This window comes from Pipistrellus kuhlii, unplaced genomic scaffold (assembly GCF_014108245.1).
Source record: "Pipistrellus kuhlii isolate mPipKuh1 unplaced genomic scaffold, mPipKuh1.p scaffold_m20_p_8, whole genome shotgun sequence".
Taxonomy (NCBI): domain Eukaryota; kingdom Metazoa; phylum Chordata; class Mammalia; order Chiroptera; family Vespertilionidae; genus Pipistrellus; species Pipistrellus kuhlii.
The window spans coordinates 27,107,935-27,122,528 of NW_023425584.1; the positions used below are offsets into that span (position 1 = coordinate 27,107,935).

At 38.1% G+C, this 14,594-nt stretch overlaps 1 protein-coding gene across 6 annotated transcripts in view; it reads right to left on the reverse strand.

Annotated features, from left to right (window-relative positions):
- The window catches only part of KDM3B (lysine demethylase 3B), a 57,771-nt gene that overhangs the window by 30,144 nt on the left and 13,033 nt on the right, over positions 1–14,594 (reverse strand). For all 6 annotated transcript variants that reach the window (XM_045576541.1, XM_045576540.1, XM_045576542.1 and 3 more), the window contains exons 2-6: positions 11,582–11,749; positions 8,918–9,031; positions 7,569–7,674; positions 3,649–3,773; positions 2,083–2,157 (exon numbers count right to left, since the gene is read on the reverse strand). In XM_045576541.1, coding sequence (XP_045432497.1) covers positions 2,083–2,157; positions 3,649–3,773; positions 7,569–7,674; positions 8,918–9,031; positions 11,582–11,749 — 588 coding nt within the window. The remainder of the gene's footprint in view (positions 1–2,082; positions 2,158–3,648; positions 3,774–7,568; positions 7,675–8,917; positions 9,032–11,581; positions 11,750–14,594) is intronic.

The window sequence follows — 14,594 nt, forward strand, 5'->3', positions numbered from 1 at the left end:
TTGTGCAGCAAAGACTAGTATATGAAACATTCTTAGATTGGTATCCCACCAAGAAGCAGGTATTCATTTTAGCTTTATTCAGATAACTTTGAGATAGTTTAATTCAGTGATAACATTTGGTAGGGTGGCAATAAGCCAGTAACATAGTTATTTAGCTATTAGTATTACCTAACAATAAATCTACTTATAGCCATTGAATATTTATATATTCTTTGTGCAGATCTGTATTTTTTTTTGTAATCATTATTATAGGTGTTGTAACTTTTTCAAATTTTATATTTCTTTAGTCAGTTTTAGTTCTTTATTTTTCTTCCTCCTTCCCTCCCTTCTTCTTCCTCCCTCTCTCCCTCCCTCCTTCCTTCCCTTTCCTGCCTTCAATTCCATCTTGTCTTCTTTAATTTCTTAACCAAATTTTTAACCAAAACCCAAGATTTCTTTCTGTTTCACCTATACTTCTGGTAATATTAATCTAAGTTTCTAAATCTTTCATTTAAGAACTGTTTCTGTTTTCTAGAAATCGTTTTCATTGATCCTTTTAAGACTTGTTTAGCCCTTCTTCAACCTCTATCAACACCCAGTTTTCATTGTTGTAGACTACAGAAGTATGATCAGCGACCTTTCTCCTTTCTTGCTCACTCACTCAAGAGATGAGATGGATCTCTAAGGACGATTACTGTAAAATGTGGCAGAACTGTCAATAATAATTATTCTTTGCTAGCTAAGAAGATAGTCACATCATGGCAAAGCTGAACAGAATCAACATCTATTGCCGAAAACCATAGATCAATCTTACCTCTGATTCATCTAGGCTCACAGCAGTATCCCTGAGCAACAATTTTTATGTATGTCCTACTTATAGTGAGCTGCTACTCACATGAAACCAGTACTCTCCAGCTACATTTCTAGCCAACTGAACAGTACCTGGCACATAATAATCGAATAAATGAAATAAGGAAGGGAATAAAAAAGGGGCCCAAAATACCATAAAAGTAATGTGTTTTCAACCATGTAAACAAAGAGACTTATCCTATTTGTGGCAATATTATATGTAGTAAAGAGTTATTAAATTTAACCCTGATTTTTCTTTTCCTACCCTCAACTTGTTTTATGAAGTAAAAAATGACTGAATAGCTGAAATGGGTTTGGCTCAGTGGATAGAACGTTGGTCTGCGGACTGAAGGGTCCCAGGTTCAACTCCCGTCAAGGGCATGTACCTTGGTTGTGGGCACATCCCCAGTGGAGGGTGTGCAAAAGGCAGCTGATTGATGTTTCTCTCTCATCAATGTTTCTCTTTCTCTCTCTCTCTCTTCCTTCCTCTCTGTAAATAATCAATAAAATATATTTTAAAAAATGATTGAATAAAGAAGATGAGAAAGAACTATACTTAGCATGAGTGGCCAAAACAGCAATATTACAGAAGTGCTAAGAGACGATGAGGAATATGGGGACAGATGGCCATCCTAGTCAATGTTCTACTGAAGGAAAATCATACAGAATTCCTTGATTGGTTCAGGCATTGATTTACAATGTATATTTTTTGGACTACGATAATTTTGAATGAACCAAGAGTTGGTCTAGTTCATAGTAATTATAGAGTAATCCACTGTGTGCTGAGCACTGAACTAGATACCTGTTTTATTTGACCTTCTTGGGATAAGGAAAATCAGACTCTTTTGGAGCTCAATACCACCTAATGGAAAGAAAGAGAATGTAACTTCTCTTCCATTTCTTATTATTGGGTAGGTCATGAATAGTACGGCTGCTTATTATATTTCTAACTGTCCACTGTATCTTTCAAATATACCTGTCCTGGAAGAATAGAAGAAGAAATAGTTAGGCTACGGAGTTCAAAACAGCTGGGCAACATAGCCATGATTAAAAGAGTTTGCTCAGATTAGGTCTTTTCTTGAGACTATTCTTTCTTAACTAGACAAGACCATGAAAAAAAAGAAGAAAAAGAAATGTACAGTGGCCAGAGCTGAAGTCCAAAGGGTATTCATAGATAATACACATATAAGAAATCTACATAATAACATAATGCAAGGTCATGAGTCTACTCAGAGACTTAGTCCATTACTGTACCTCGTTCTGAGACGTTGAATTATCTGTCAGCATCACATGAATCAGTCTGGGATCTACAGACTTGATCTCACCAGTCTATAGTGGGAGCAGGATAACAGATAATATGAAAAAGCGGGAAAAAGATTTAATACATTGTCCACCAAGGATACAATTATTTATTTTTCTAATCTATGTAATTATCTTTGCATTTCTATTCCCATAGTACCATGTTTCCCTGAAAATAAGACATCCTCCGAAAATAAGACGCAGTGCATGGAAAGATAAGACATCCCCTGAAAATAAGACCTAGCGCAACTTAGAGAGAAAAAATTAATATAAGACACTGTCTTATTTTCGGGGAAACAGGGTAGAATAAAAACTCTACCAGAGCAGGGATTTTACTATCTTATTACTATTGGGATAGATAGCAACTGAAACAAAGTCAGGACTATGATAAGCTTTAAGAATTTGGGTCTCTTTCAGGGATGTTAATTTCAAATTCTGCATCTCTAAAACCTGCTGTACATTACAGAAACCAAAAACCTTCAGAACCAATTATCATTCAAAGCACTACTCTACTATTAAAGAATAAAAGCTTTTGGAAAGGGCCAATTTGACATTGTCAGATTTAATGTGCATATACTTTGACCTAGCAATTCCACAGCTGGGAATTTATCCCAATAAATAATGTGAAACAGTGTACATTGATATATATTCAAGGATATTCATGTGGCATTACATGTATTATTGAAAATACTGGCAATGATTTAAATGTCCATTATTTTTAGATTAAGTTAGTCATAACATCCATCCAGTTGAATAATATGTATCTATTCTAAAAGAACACGGCAGATTTCTATATATTTGCACAGAAAGATGTTAATTTACAATTAAATACACAAAAGTAAATTATAGAATATATAATATATACCAAACAGTTAATGGTGGTTACTATTGTGGGTAGTGATATTTGCCTAGGGGAGGGAAAGGCTTTTCATATCTATTTTATATATGAATATTGCTTAAAATTCTAAAATGAAAATTTAATAATTTTTTAAAAACTCAAAAATATAAATAATTATGCTTATATTACACGTGACTGCCAAGACCAAGTCTGAAACCAATTCAAAGGTATGTAAATACAAATCTGTTTGCTTCAAAATACTCATCTAATGTTTTTCTGACACAATTTTTCAGGTTGCTCTAGATGCCATACTTTTCTGTTTCCTTCATTAGAAACAACTTTCCAATATCTAAGGGAGAGTGGTCTAAGTATTATAAAACCAAATGCTAATAAGATTTTTAACTACTAACCTTTATGATAAAATTATAATAGCATTTCACATTTGTATATTGTTTTACAGATTTCAAAGCATTTTCAAATTCATTATCTCACTTCCCAACAGTGCTATGAGATCAATGTGGAAGGAAGGGGTTGAGAACAACGTTTAAGAAAGTTGAACAGCTTTTCTTCTCAAGGTCAGTCATTAAGCAATAGAGCCACATATGGAACCCAAGTCTTCTTCCTCAGGATGCTCCCTTTTGCTTCACCTGTAAGATGAAATAACACATAACACAAAGCCTTACCTCAGTTATAGACACATCCATAAGACGAGTAATGGAATCTTGATGGTGTACAATACCATAAAGCCAACTTTGTTCCCTTTCGGGCTGATATACTTTGACCCTGTGACCTTGAACACTGTAGAGACCTAATGGAGAGATGAGTCAGTATAAAATATTTTTGGCTATGCTATCTTTCATAATTGTTTTTAAAAGCAGAAGGAAAACTATTTGGTGCAGATATATGGCACTGTTAGTCTTCTTGTATGGAGTTGAATGAGCAATCTCAGACTTACCGTACTCATCAATTTAAAAATAAAACATAGCCCTAGCCCGTTCGGCTCACTGGACAGAGCACCAGCCTGCAGAATAACGGGTCCCGGGCTCAGTTCTGGTTAAGGGCACGTACTTGGTTACAGGCTCCTCCCCTGGTTGGTGCAGTAGGAGACAACTAATTGATGTGCTTCTCTCATATCAGTGTTTCTCTCTGTCTTTTCCTTCTCTCTTCCAAAAATCAATGGAAAAATATCCTCGGGTGAAGATTAACAAAAACAAACAAACAAACAAACAAAAATAAAAGTTTTCCCAGTGACCTTTATAAATTTAGTTTATTTAGAAAATTTCTTAGAATCCCCCAGGTCTCTGATTTCACCTTATCTCAATCTCACCATTCTAAAATATAAGGAAGAGAAAGGAAACTTATAAATAAAAAACTACAGGTAGTATGAAAATATATTCAGATTGGTTTTGCTCAGTGGATAGAGCAACAGCCTGTAGACTGAAGGGTCCCAGGCTAGATTTCAGTCAAGGGCATGTACCTTGGTTGTGGGCACATCCCCAGGTGGGGAGTGCAGGAGGAAACGGATCAATGTTTCTCTCTCATTGATGTTTCTAAACTCTCTATCCCTCTCCCTTCCTCTCTGTAAAAAATCAATAAAATATATTTTTAAAAAAGAAAATATATTCAGATCTGACACATAAAAAAAAGTTGGAGGCCAATAAGTTGAATGTACTATTTTTGTTAAGTGACATTATGAATGATATATAACCATTTATACTCTATCTGGTTTTCAATAACTGTAGGTAGAGTTTTCAATTTATGAGGTTACCAACCTCTACCCTAATAATAGCCTGAATAAATATAGCACCTGTCTTCTAGGAACACAGTTTCAAACATATTACTTTATCAGCTGGTAATATTACCCTGCTGGCCTACAAAAAAGGACTGTTTCTCTCTCTTGCATATCTTATACAATTGAGACTATATAGTTAAATCACTACTTATTTTAAATGATCTTTGAGCTATAATTAAGCTTCCTTAATTTTTCTATACATTCTCATATACACCTCCATCTCTTATTATTCTATTCATTTGATTTTCTTCTCTGCTATCAATTTTTCCATACATTCTTTCTCCCACATACCTTTCCTTGATTATTAAACACCAGAGGCCCGGTACACGAAATTCGTGCACAGGGAGGGGTATTTCCCTCAGCCCAGCCTGCACTCTCTCCAATCTGGGACTCCTCAAGGGATGTCCTACTACCCGGTTAGGCCCAATCCTGGTGGAATCAGGCCTAAAGGGTCAGGTCAGACATCCCTCTCACAATCCAGGACTGCTGGCCTCCAATGGCTCACCTGCCTGCCTGTCTGATTTACCTAACTGCTTCTGCCTGCCAGCCTGATCGACGCCTAACTACTCCCCTACCAGCCCAAGTGTCCCTAACTGCCCTCCTCTGTTGGCCTGGTTATCCCTAACTGCCCTCCCCTGCCAACCTGGTCCCCCTAACTACCTTCCCTTGCAGGTCTGGTCCCTCCCAACTGCCCCACCCCTCTGGCCTGATCACCCACAACTGCCCTCCTCTGCTGGCCATCTTGTGGTGGCCACGGGGGCAGGCATCTTTGACCATATGGGGACAGCTATCTTGTGTGTTGGAGTGAATCAATTTGCATATTACTCTTATTAGACAGGATTATTAACTAGAGGCCTGGTGCACCAGATTGGTTGTCCTGGGAGGGGGAGGGCCCTCAGCCCGGACTGCACCATCACAGTCCAGGAGCCCTTAGGGGATGTCCGAATGTAGGCCTAGGTCTAAGCCGGCAGTTGGAACATTCTTAGCACTGTTGTGGAGATGAGGGAGGCTCCCGCCACTGTCACTGTGCTGTCAACCTAAAGCCCAGCTTCTGGCTGAGCAGTGCTCCCCCTGTGGGAGTTCACTGACCACCAGGGGGCAGCTCCTGAGTCATAGTGACCAGTTGTTCCACTGTACAGTCGATTTGCATATTAGGGTTTTATTATATAGGATTTCAGTGGGGAAGGGAGAAAAGGAGAGAGATAAAAACATCAATGTTGAGAGAGAATTACTGATTGGCCACATCCTCTCCACCCCTAACCTGTGTGCCCCACACTGGGTTCGAGCCCACAACCCCTGATTTTTAAAAATAACATGCTGTTAATGCGTTGCAGGTAGTTTCAAGAGCAGAGCAAGGATGATGGGCAGGTATAGAAGGTCATAAGGGAGGAAAGCCACAAGTGTCTAGCAATAGACAATCAACTATAGGGTAGGACCTCACCCCCAGGGTGACTTTTCCTCACACTGCTGGTCATGTGGTGACTCCTTATCTTTCCTCCCTAGAGATAACATCTATGCCTCAGTTATATTTTAGCTCCAGGTCCAGGTCCAGATAAGCAACAAAACTAGCCACTGCTAACACCAGGCCCCACTGCACTGAATAAGGACTCCTTGCCCTGGTGTTGGCCAAACAATCAGTGTAGACCAGAACCCTAAAGGACAGGGTTTCCAAGCAGTGCCTGGAAAACTGCTTAATATTCTATTAAGATCTTTTCCTGAGATCTCCCCTAAAATCTCTACCCTAAAAGCCCTTTGGACTCCCTTCCGAGAGCACACCTTTGCCTTTCCCTTCTCCCACCCCAACCCTGCCCAAGGCATCTTACCATTAGCTACTTCACTCCAAGCTCCAAGGGCCTTTCCTTTACCTCTATAACTTATTTTCTAAAACCATCTCTTCTAGGAATTACGTTTTACTTCTGTGATTTACAAAATAAGTGTTCTCTTACAGTTTTGGTCTTTATTCTGAATTCTTTCCTAGCTAGAACCCAACTACCGAGATTGCTGAACCCAGGTTTGGTCTGACCTTGCTGATCTGACACATCGTGCCATTCCTGCCACCTATAACAAATGGAAATGAGTGTGTGGACATCTTCCTTTATGAATATATCTTGCACTCTAAGTTGTTATTTGTTGGTACCAACGGTCTTTAGTCCTTGAGATCCTTACAGACAGTAAGCTCAAGAAGAGCAGAGATATCCTCTTTAGGGGTGTCGAACTCAATCAGAGAAGGGGCCAAAATCTAAAATCCAGCCTAAATCGCGGGCCGAATGGTTTACTGAACAGTCATAAACTGTCATTGTGATGGAAACGCAGCGGAGTGCAGTGATGACAGCGCGGTGCGGGCCACATTGCAAGGCCTGGCGGGACGGATTTGGCCCGCGGGCCTTGTGTTTGACACATGTGCGAGTCTAGGTCATGGTTATATCCTCACTACCTTAACACTGTGTCTACTACAAGATTAATCCTTAATAATAATATTTAAGAAATGGAGAAAGCCTGGCCAGTGTGTCTCAATGGTTGACCTATGAACCAGGAGGTCACAGTTAGATCTGGTTAGACACATGCCAGGATTGTGGACTTGATCCTCTGTAGGGGATGTGCAGAATATGGTTGATTCTCTCTCATCAATGAAGTTTCACACACTCTCTCTCTCCCTCTCTCTGAAACTAATAAAAACATATTTAAAAAACACATACAAAGGAAATGAAGAAACAACAAAACTCACATAACAACAAGACTATGTATTACAGTCCTGGCCAGTGACCATACACTTGATTCAGAGTTCAGGAACAGAAGACTACCTGTTCTTACCTCGGCTAAATATCTCTTGTAGCTTTTGGTCACTGATCAAAGCATTAACTGTTTCTCTCAGTGCAGCATGTTCCAAAAGAATCTGGTTTTGGCTCTCTGTTCCCATCTGGTAAAGATAAGAGAAAACAATTGAATATTAAAATAAATAGCAATAACTAACCAGATGAGAAAAATCATAATACCCATGAGGGTATGACTTATCAAAGAATATTCTATAGAACCCTAGTCTCATGAAATCTCTATAAAAAATAAGGATGCTAAGATCAATTAGGTTTGGAAATATTATATATCTTTCTACATATAACAGTATATTAAAGGCATATAGGAAAAGAATCTGTAGGTCAGTATTTCTCATACTCATATGACCACAAAACATTTTATTGCATATAAATCTTTTTCCTTATTTTGATATTTGTCCAACATTTACCAAGAACCTACCCATATAAGCAATAATATTAAAAGATAGAAAAAGCAAGGCTGATAAGAGAGTGAAGCCTTAATGAGGGAAAAAAGAACATATCAACAAAGAAATCATTATTAATATATCACAAAATATAGTTTAGAAAAGACTTCTCTTAGCTGCCTCAATAAGACAGCAAAATTCTTCTAAGCCTCCTAATTTTTATTTTTTAATGTAAATTCGTAACTGTTGAAAGTATTACATATGTCTCTATCCCCCTTCTGTCTGTGTCCTCTGGTTATGCTTATATGCATGCATACAAATCCTTTGGTTGATCTCTTTCCCCCACTTCCTACCCCACCCTCTCCTGCCTTCCCTCTGAGGCTCGACAGTCTGTTCAATACTTCTGTGTCCCTGGATCTATTTTAGTTCATCAGTTTATGCTGGTCATTATAAGGCCTCCTAATTTATAATCTTCAGACAGTACCCCTTACTAATGAGAAATAAATATTAGCATCCATAAATTCTGAAACTCTCACTCAGATGCTAGTTTGTTTAAACGACTAACTTATCCCTTTTCTTTGTAACTAAAGATATACCTAAGCACTTCAATATTTAATGCTGCTCAGAATCAGCTTCCATGCCACTGACACGACAAGTGTAGACCACTTCTGGGAAGCTGCCTCTTCGGAGAAAGCCAGAAGAATTGTGGTCTTAAGTGTTAAGTGATTTAAGTGTAGAGTGGAGTTGTGTAGAAGAAAGAAGCTTCAAGTTACCAAATGTACTTTTTAAGGGAGCAGAAAAACACTAAAAGGCACAGGGAATTATTGAGAGGAAGTATTTTATTTCAATGCTAAAAGAAAAAATGGAAATACCATATTTATAACCAATGAAGAAATTAACAAGGAGAGAAATAAATAAGCTTAGGACTAGAGCAAGTGTTAAGTACCTGGAACAGATGCAACCCATTAGTATCTGACAGGAAACGAAGCTCTCCATCCAGAAGGTATTCAACTGGAACCACAGAGCCCAAACCGAGTTTATCTACTAAGGGAGTGAAAGTCTGTGAAGTACAATGACAAGAAATTTATTAGAACTTAGAAAAGAAAATAATAATTGAACCAAATCTCTAACTTTAGAGAAAATATCCATTAATAAATCTTTCACAACAGTAAATACAGATAAGCTAGAGCATAAGTCCTTGGAAACATTCCTAACCCAGTATTGGCCCTCAAATAATCATGTTCTATGGAACCCTAGTCTAGGAAGCAAACTAGAGCAGAAAGTCAGCTTGATACTCTTTACAACAAAAAAGGAAAAGAAGAATGAGAAATTCCTCATTTTCTCCAGGGATCTGACTAATCTTAAAGCCTGGCTTCAAGAAGGCTAGTTTAACATTAAATTCCCAGAATAAAGAGTTACACCGTTATAATCTCTAGAACTCCTGAAATCTTTGTGAGATTTCTAAAATAATTACTGGTATAAATATACATGAGCAAATTCATATTACTGTTTCATAAATAAATAGCCTACAAAGTCACCAAGGAACCCATATCTGTTTGAGCTTTTTCTAAAAGTTCAATTGGCCCTAGCTGGTTTGGCTCAGTGGATAGGAGATAGCTTGTGGACTGAAGGGTCCCAGGTTCAATTCCAGCCAAAGACAAAATGAATCCCAGTCAGGACCCGGGGTTGCCAGCTAGATCCCCAGGAGGGATGTGTAGGAGGCAGTAGATAGATTATGTTCTTCCTCATTAATGTTTCTATCTCTCTATCCCTCTCCCTTCCTCTCTCTCTAAAAATCAATAAAAACATTTATTTATTTAAAAAAAGAAACTACCAATATATATATTTAATTTTTTAAGTAGAACTACCATATGATCAGCAATCCCTCTTCTGGGTAAATATCGGAAGGAAAGTAGATCACTACCTCAAATAGATTTTTGTACCTCGATGTTCATATCAGCATTATTTACAATAGCCAAGACATGGAAACAACGTAAGTGTCTAGTGATGGATGAATGGATAAATAAAATGTGGTGTTTGTGTTTATACAAAGTAATATTATACATAAAATAGTAGAAAATCGTCAAAACCGGTTTGGCTCAATGGATAGAGAGTCAGCCTTCGGACTCAAGGGTCCCTCCCGGGTTCGATTCCGGTCAAGGGCATGTATTGTACCTTGGTTGTGGGCACATCCCCAGAAGGGGGCGTGCAAGAGGCAGCTGATTGATCGCTCTCATTGATGTTTCTAATTCTCTCTCTCCCTTACTCTCTGTAAAAAATCAATAAAATATATTTTTTAAAAATAGTAGAAAATCCTGCCATTTGCAACAACATGGATGAAACCCGAGGGCATTAGGCTAAATTAAATAAACCAGAGAGAGAAAGACAAATACAGGCAATCCTCAGGCTACGCTGGACTTGACTTAGGTTGTTTCATGGTTACGTTGCCATCTCCCATTTACAGTATTTATAAAAAAAGAAAAAAACTCCACCATTTCAACATATGTATATATGTGCTTTATGTTTTGTTTTGTTTTTTTAATATATTTTATTAATTTTTTACAGAGAGGAAGGGAGAGAGAGAGCTAGAAACGTTGATGAGAAAGAAACATCGACCAGCTGCCTCTTGCACACCCCCTACTAGGGATGTGCCCGCAACTAATGTACATGCCCCTGACCGGAATCGAACCCGAGACCTTTCAGTCTGCAAACCGATGCTCTACCACTGAGCCAAACAGGTTTCGGCTGTGCTGTATGTTTTTTATTATTTATTTACCACAAGTAAAGGTCAGGAATTATTATCTTTCTTTTAAAATTATTTTACTGTTTCACTTCATTACTGCTGTGTATGTGTTCCATGTTGAGTGACGTAGGTTGGTTCCGACTTACAGCGAAAATCGAGTTACACAGGAAAGGATCTCCGCATAACTCGAGACTGCCTGTACTGTATGATCTCACTTATGCAAAATATTTTAAAAAAACTGAACTCACAGATACAGAAAGTAGACTGGTGGTTGCCAGAACTGGGGTGGGGTGGGGTGGAAGATCAAAGGATACAAACTTTAGTTATAGGATGAGTCAGTTCTGGGAATCTAATATAAGCATAGTAACTATAAATAACAATACTGTATTGTATAGTTTAGAGTTTCAAAGAGAATAAATCTTAAAATTCTTACCACACACACAAAAGTAACAACATGAGTCAATGTACATATTAACTAACATTGTGGTAATCTTTTCAAAATATACTTATATATCAAATCATGTAGTACACTTATACAATGTTAAATGTCAATTACATCTCAACAAAGCTGGGGGGAAAGTTTCTATGGAAAGAGTATACTTTAAGGATTACAAACATTGTTTCATAGCCTTACTAGGAGAAAAACAAGAGGTAAAAAATTGAGAAACAAAAAACATAAAATATTATGTAATATACAAATTTTCAGAGAACAGGAGAAAAGACCTCTCCCAATTTTTGCTTTGCTAACTTCAGAATAAAAGTGAGTTAAGAACAAAGCTTGGAGTTTGAGGAATTCAAAGAGTTCAACCATAGTTCATAGTATAAGAATAAAGTCCAAATATATTTCTAGCCAACAAAGTAACTCACCAGGGCTGGCCAGTGCGTAATTGAGACTCGAGTGCCCTGGATAAGGACAGGATCCTTCCGGGGTGCCCATACTAGGGAGCCTTCCAGCAGAAGAACAATAACTTCTTCAGCATGAACTTTAACCCAGGAGTGCTGCTTCCAGTTACAGCCATCAAATTCTACAAAGATCTGCAAAAAGAGATAAAGAGCAGTTTGGAAAAATCCCACATTATTACATATAAACAAATATAAACCCCATTTTGAACACTGACTAGGAAAAATTCTAACTTGTTTTTATTTTTTTAACTTTAAAAATATATATATTTTATTGATTTTTCACAGAAAGTAAAGGGAGAGGGATAGAGAGTTAGAAACATCAATGATAGAGAAACAACGATCAGCTGCCTCCTGCACACTGCCTGCTGGGGATGTGCCCGAAACCAATGTACATGCCCTTGACCGGAATCGAACCTGGGACCTTTCAGTCCAGAGGCCGACACTCTATCCACTGAGTCAAACTGGTTTCAGCAACCATGAACTTAATTAATTTTTGAACAGGTGACATATGCACATGATGCAAAATTCAAAAGGATAAACACGGGAAAGGGTTTGCCCTCCTAGTTCTGGATGGAGGACAATATCAGAATCCCCACAACAGTGACTCCCAACTGGGAACCATGGAATTACCAGGAAGATCATAAGTATTAAGGACACAAAGCATTTCCTGCAGACTGAACTCTAGATGTCTGTACATGTATGTATTATTACTTTTTAAACATGATTATGTAATGAATAAAATTCAAAGCCATTACAATTGTTACTGAGTTCAAAGCAGCTTTTGTTGATATATATGTTGCCATCCAGTCAACATAAAAATTAGTTACAACTTTATACAAATCAGGATACTTATATTTAAAAAGTATGGAACCATTCATTGCTCAGTAGTCAAGCAAGGTTTAATTTTTCTCACATGCAAATGAAGTGCGTTGCTGAAAAGTTATCCCAGATATTAAATTAATTATGTAAAGCTTTAGTCTTATAACTTGTAATATACCACATAAGCATCACTTCTACTTAAAAAAATAATAAGCCCTAACTGGTATTGCTCAATGGTTAGAGCATCTGCTGGCATACTGAAGAGTCAGGGGTTGGATTCCTGGTCAAGGGCACATATCTGGGTTGCAGGTTCACTCCTGCCCCTGGTTCTATGGGAGGCAACCAGTTGATGTGTCTCTCTCACATTGTTCTCCTCCCACTTCTGCCCTTTCCCTTTCTCTAAAAAGCAATGGAAAAATATCCGCATGTGAGGATTAACAAAAATATAAAAAATAAAAACCATGATGGGGAAACAAGGCTCAGAAAGGGGAGCATGATTTTTACAAAGAACACTGAACTGCACTATATGTAATATATGAATATATTTAATATAACATATACATATATATGTTCTAAGGGAATAAAACAATTTAAGTAGCTTGCAGGCAACTAGAAAAGTTGTATTTAAGTGCAGACTCAGGCACCAAGAAAGGTAGTTAGCACAGAGAACTAAGCTTAGGGCTTATGTTCCAGGAGGCTTGGATTTGAGTCTTGCCTCCACCCTATATTAATTGCAAAACCTGGGCAGGTCACATTTCTCTCCGCAAGTCTTAAGTTTCCTCCCTTGTGATAAGGCACACCTGTATTACCTGATATACTGGTTGTGAAAATTAAATAAGTGGATTCAAAAGCAGTTTGGTTAATGGTAAAGCATAACTTCAGACAATATGCCATAAGGTAAACAGAAATAAAATAAAATACAATGTGGGGGTGTTCAGAGGCAGGAGAGATCACTTCAGGAGTGCAGAAGCCAAAAAAGTCCCAGCAAGTTCTAGGAGGCCAGGAGCTACTGCACACTGTGGGGAAGGAGAGGGAGCTGAGGCTAAAAAGACTGAGAGCCAATGGGAAAGATCTTGAGTAATGGGATTTAAAAAAAAAATTGGGCTTCATTCAGCTGCCAAAAGGAGATGTGTATGTGTTTAAGTGTGTTTATGGCAAGTGCCATTAAAAGAGGTCAAATTGAGGTAAAGGTATGAACAGAGCATTTGGTTACAGGAAAACTCAGCTAGCTAGCAGTATGTGTAAATGGATTAGAGGGAAGGGGGTATAAGGAGTGTTTTATTTTTTATAAAAAATTTTTGCTCTGACTGGTTTGGCTCAGTGGATAAGAGGGTCAGCCTGTGGACTCAAGGGTCCCAGGTTCAATTCTGATCCACGGCATGTACCTTGGTTGCAGGCACATCCCCAGTAGGGGGTGTGCAGGAGGCAGCTGATCGATGTTTCTCTCAACGATGTTTCTAACTCTCCCTTCTTCTCTGTGAAAAATCGATTTAAAAAAATATATATTTAAAAAAAATATTTTGTTTTTTTTTTTTTATAGAGAGGAAGGGAGAAAGATAGAAAGTTAGAAACATCAATGAGAGAGAAACATCGATCAGCTGCCTCCTGCACACCCCCTACTGCAACCAAGGTACACACCATTGACTGGAATCAAATCTGGGACTCTTTAGTCCGCAGGCTGACGCTCTATACACTGAACCAAACCAGTTAGTGCCAATATACTTTTTTTTTAGTTTTTTAAAAATATATTTTATTGATTTTTTACAGAGAGGAAGGGAGAGAGATAGAGAGCCAGAAACGTTGATGAGAGAGAAACATCAACCAGCTGCCTCTTGTACACCCCCTACCAGAGATGTGCCTGCAACCAAGATACATGCCCTTGCCCTGAATTGAACCTGGGATCTTTCAGTCCGCAGACCGATGCTCTACCACTGAGCCAAACCAGCTTCAGCAAGTGCCAATATATTTTTTAAAAAGATATTTTTATTGAATGTATTGGGGTTACATTAGTTAATTAAATAGGTTTCAAATGTACAATTCTATAATACATCACCTGTGTATTGTATTGTGTGTTCACTACCCATAGTTTGGTCTCCTTCCATCACCATTTATCCTTCTTTTACCCTCTTCTACCTGCCCACGATCCCTCTCAGGGAGT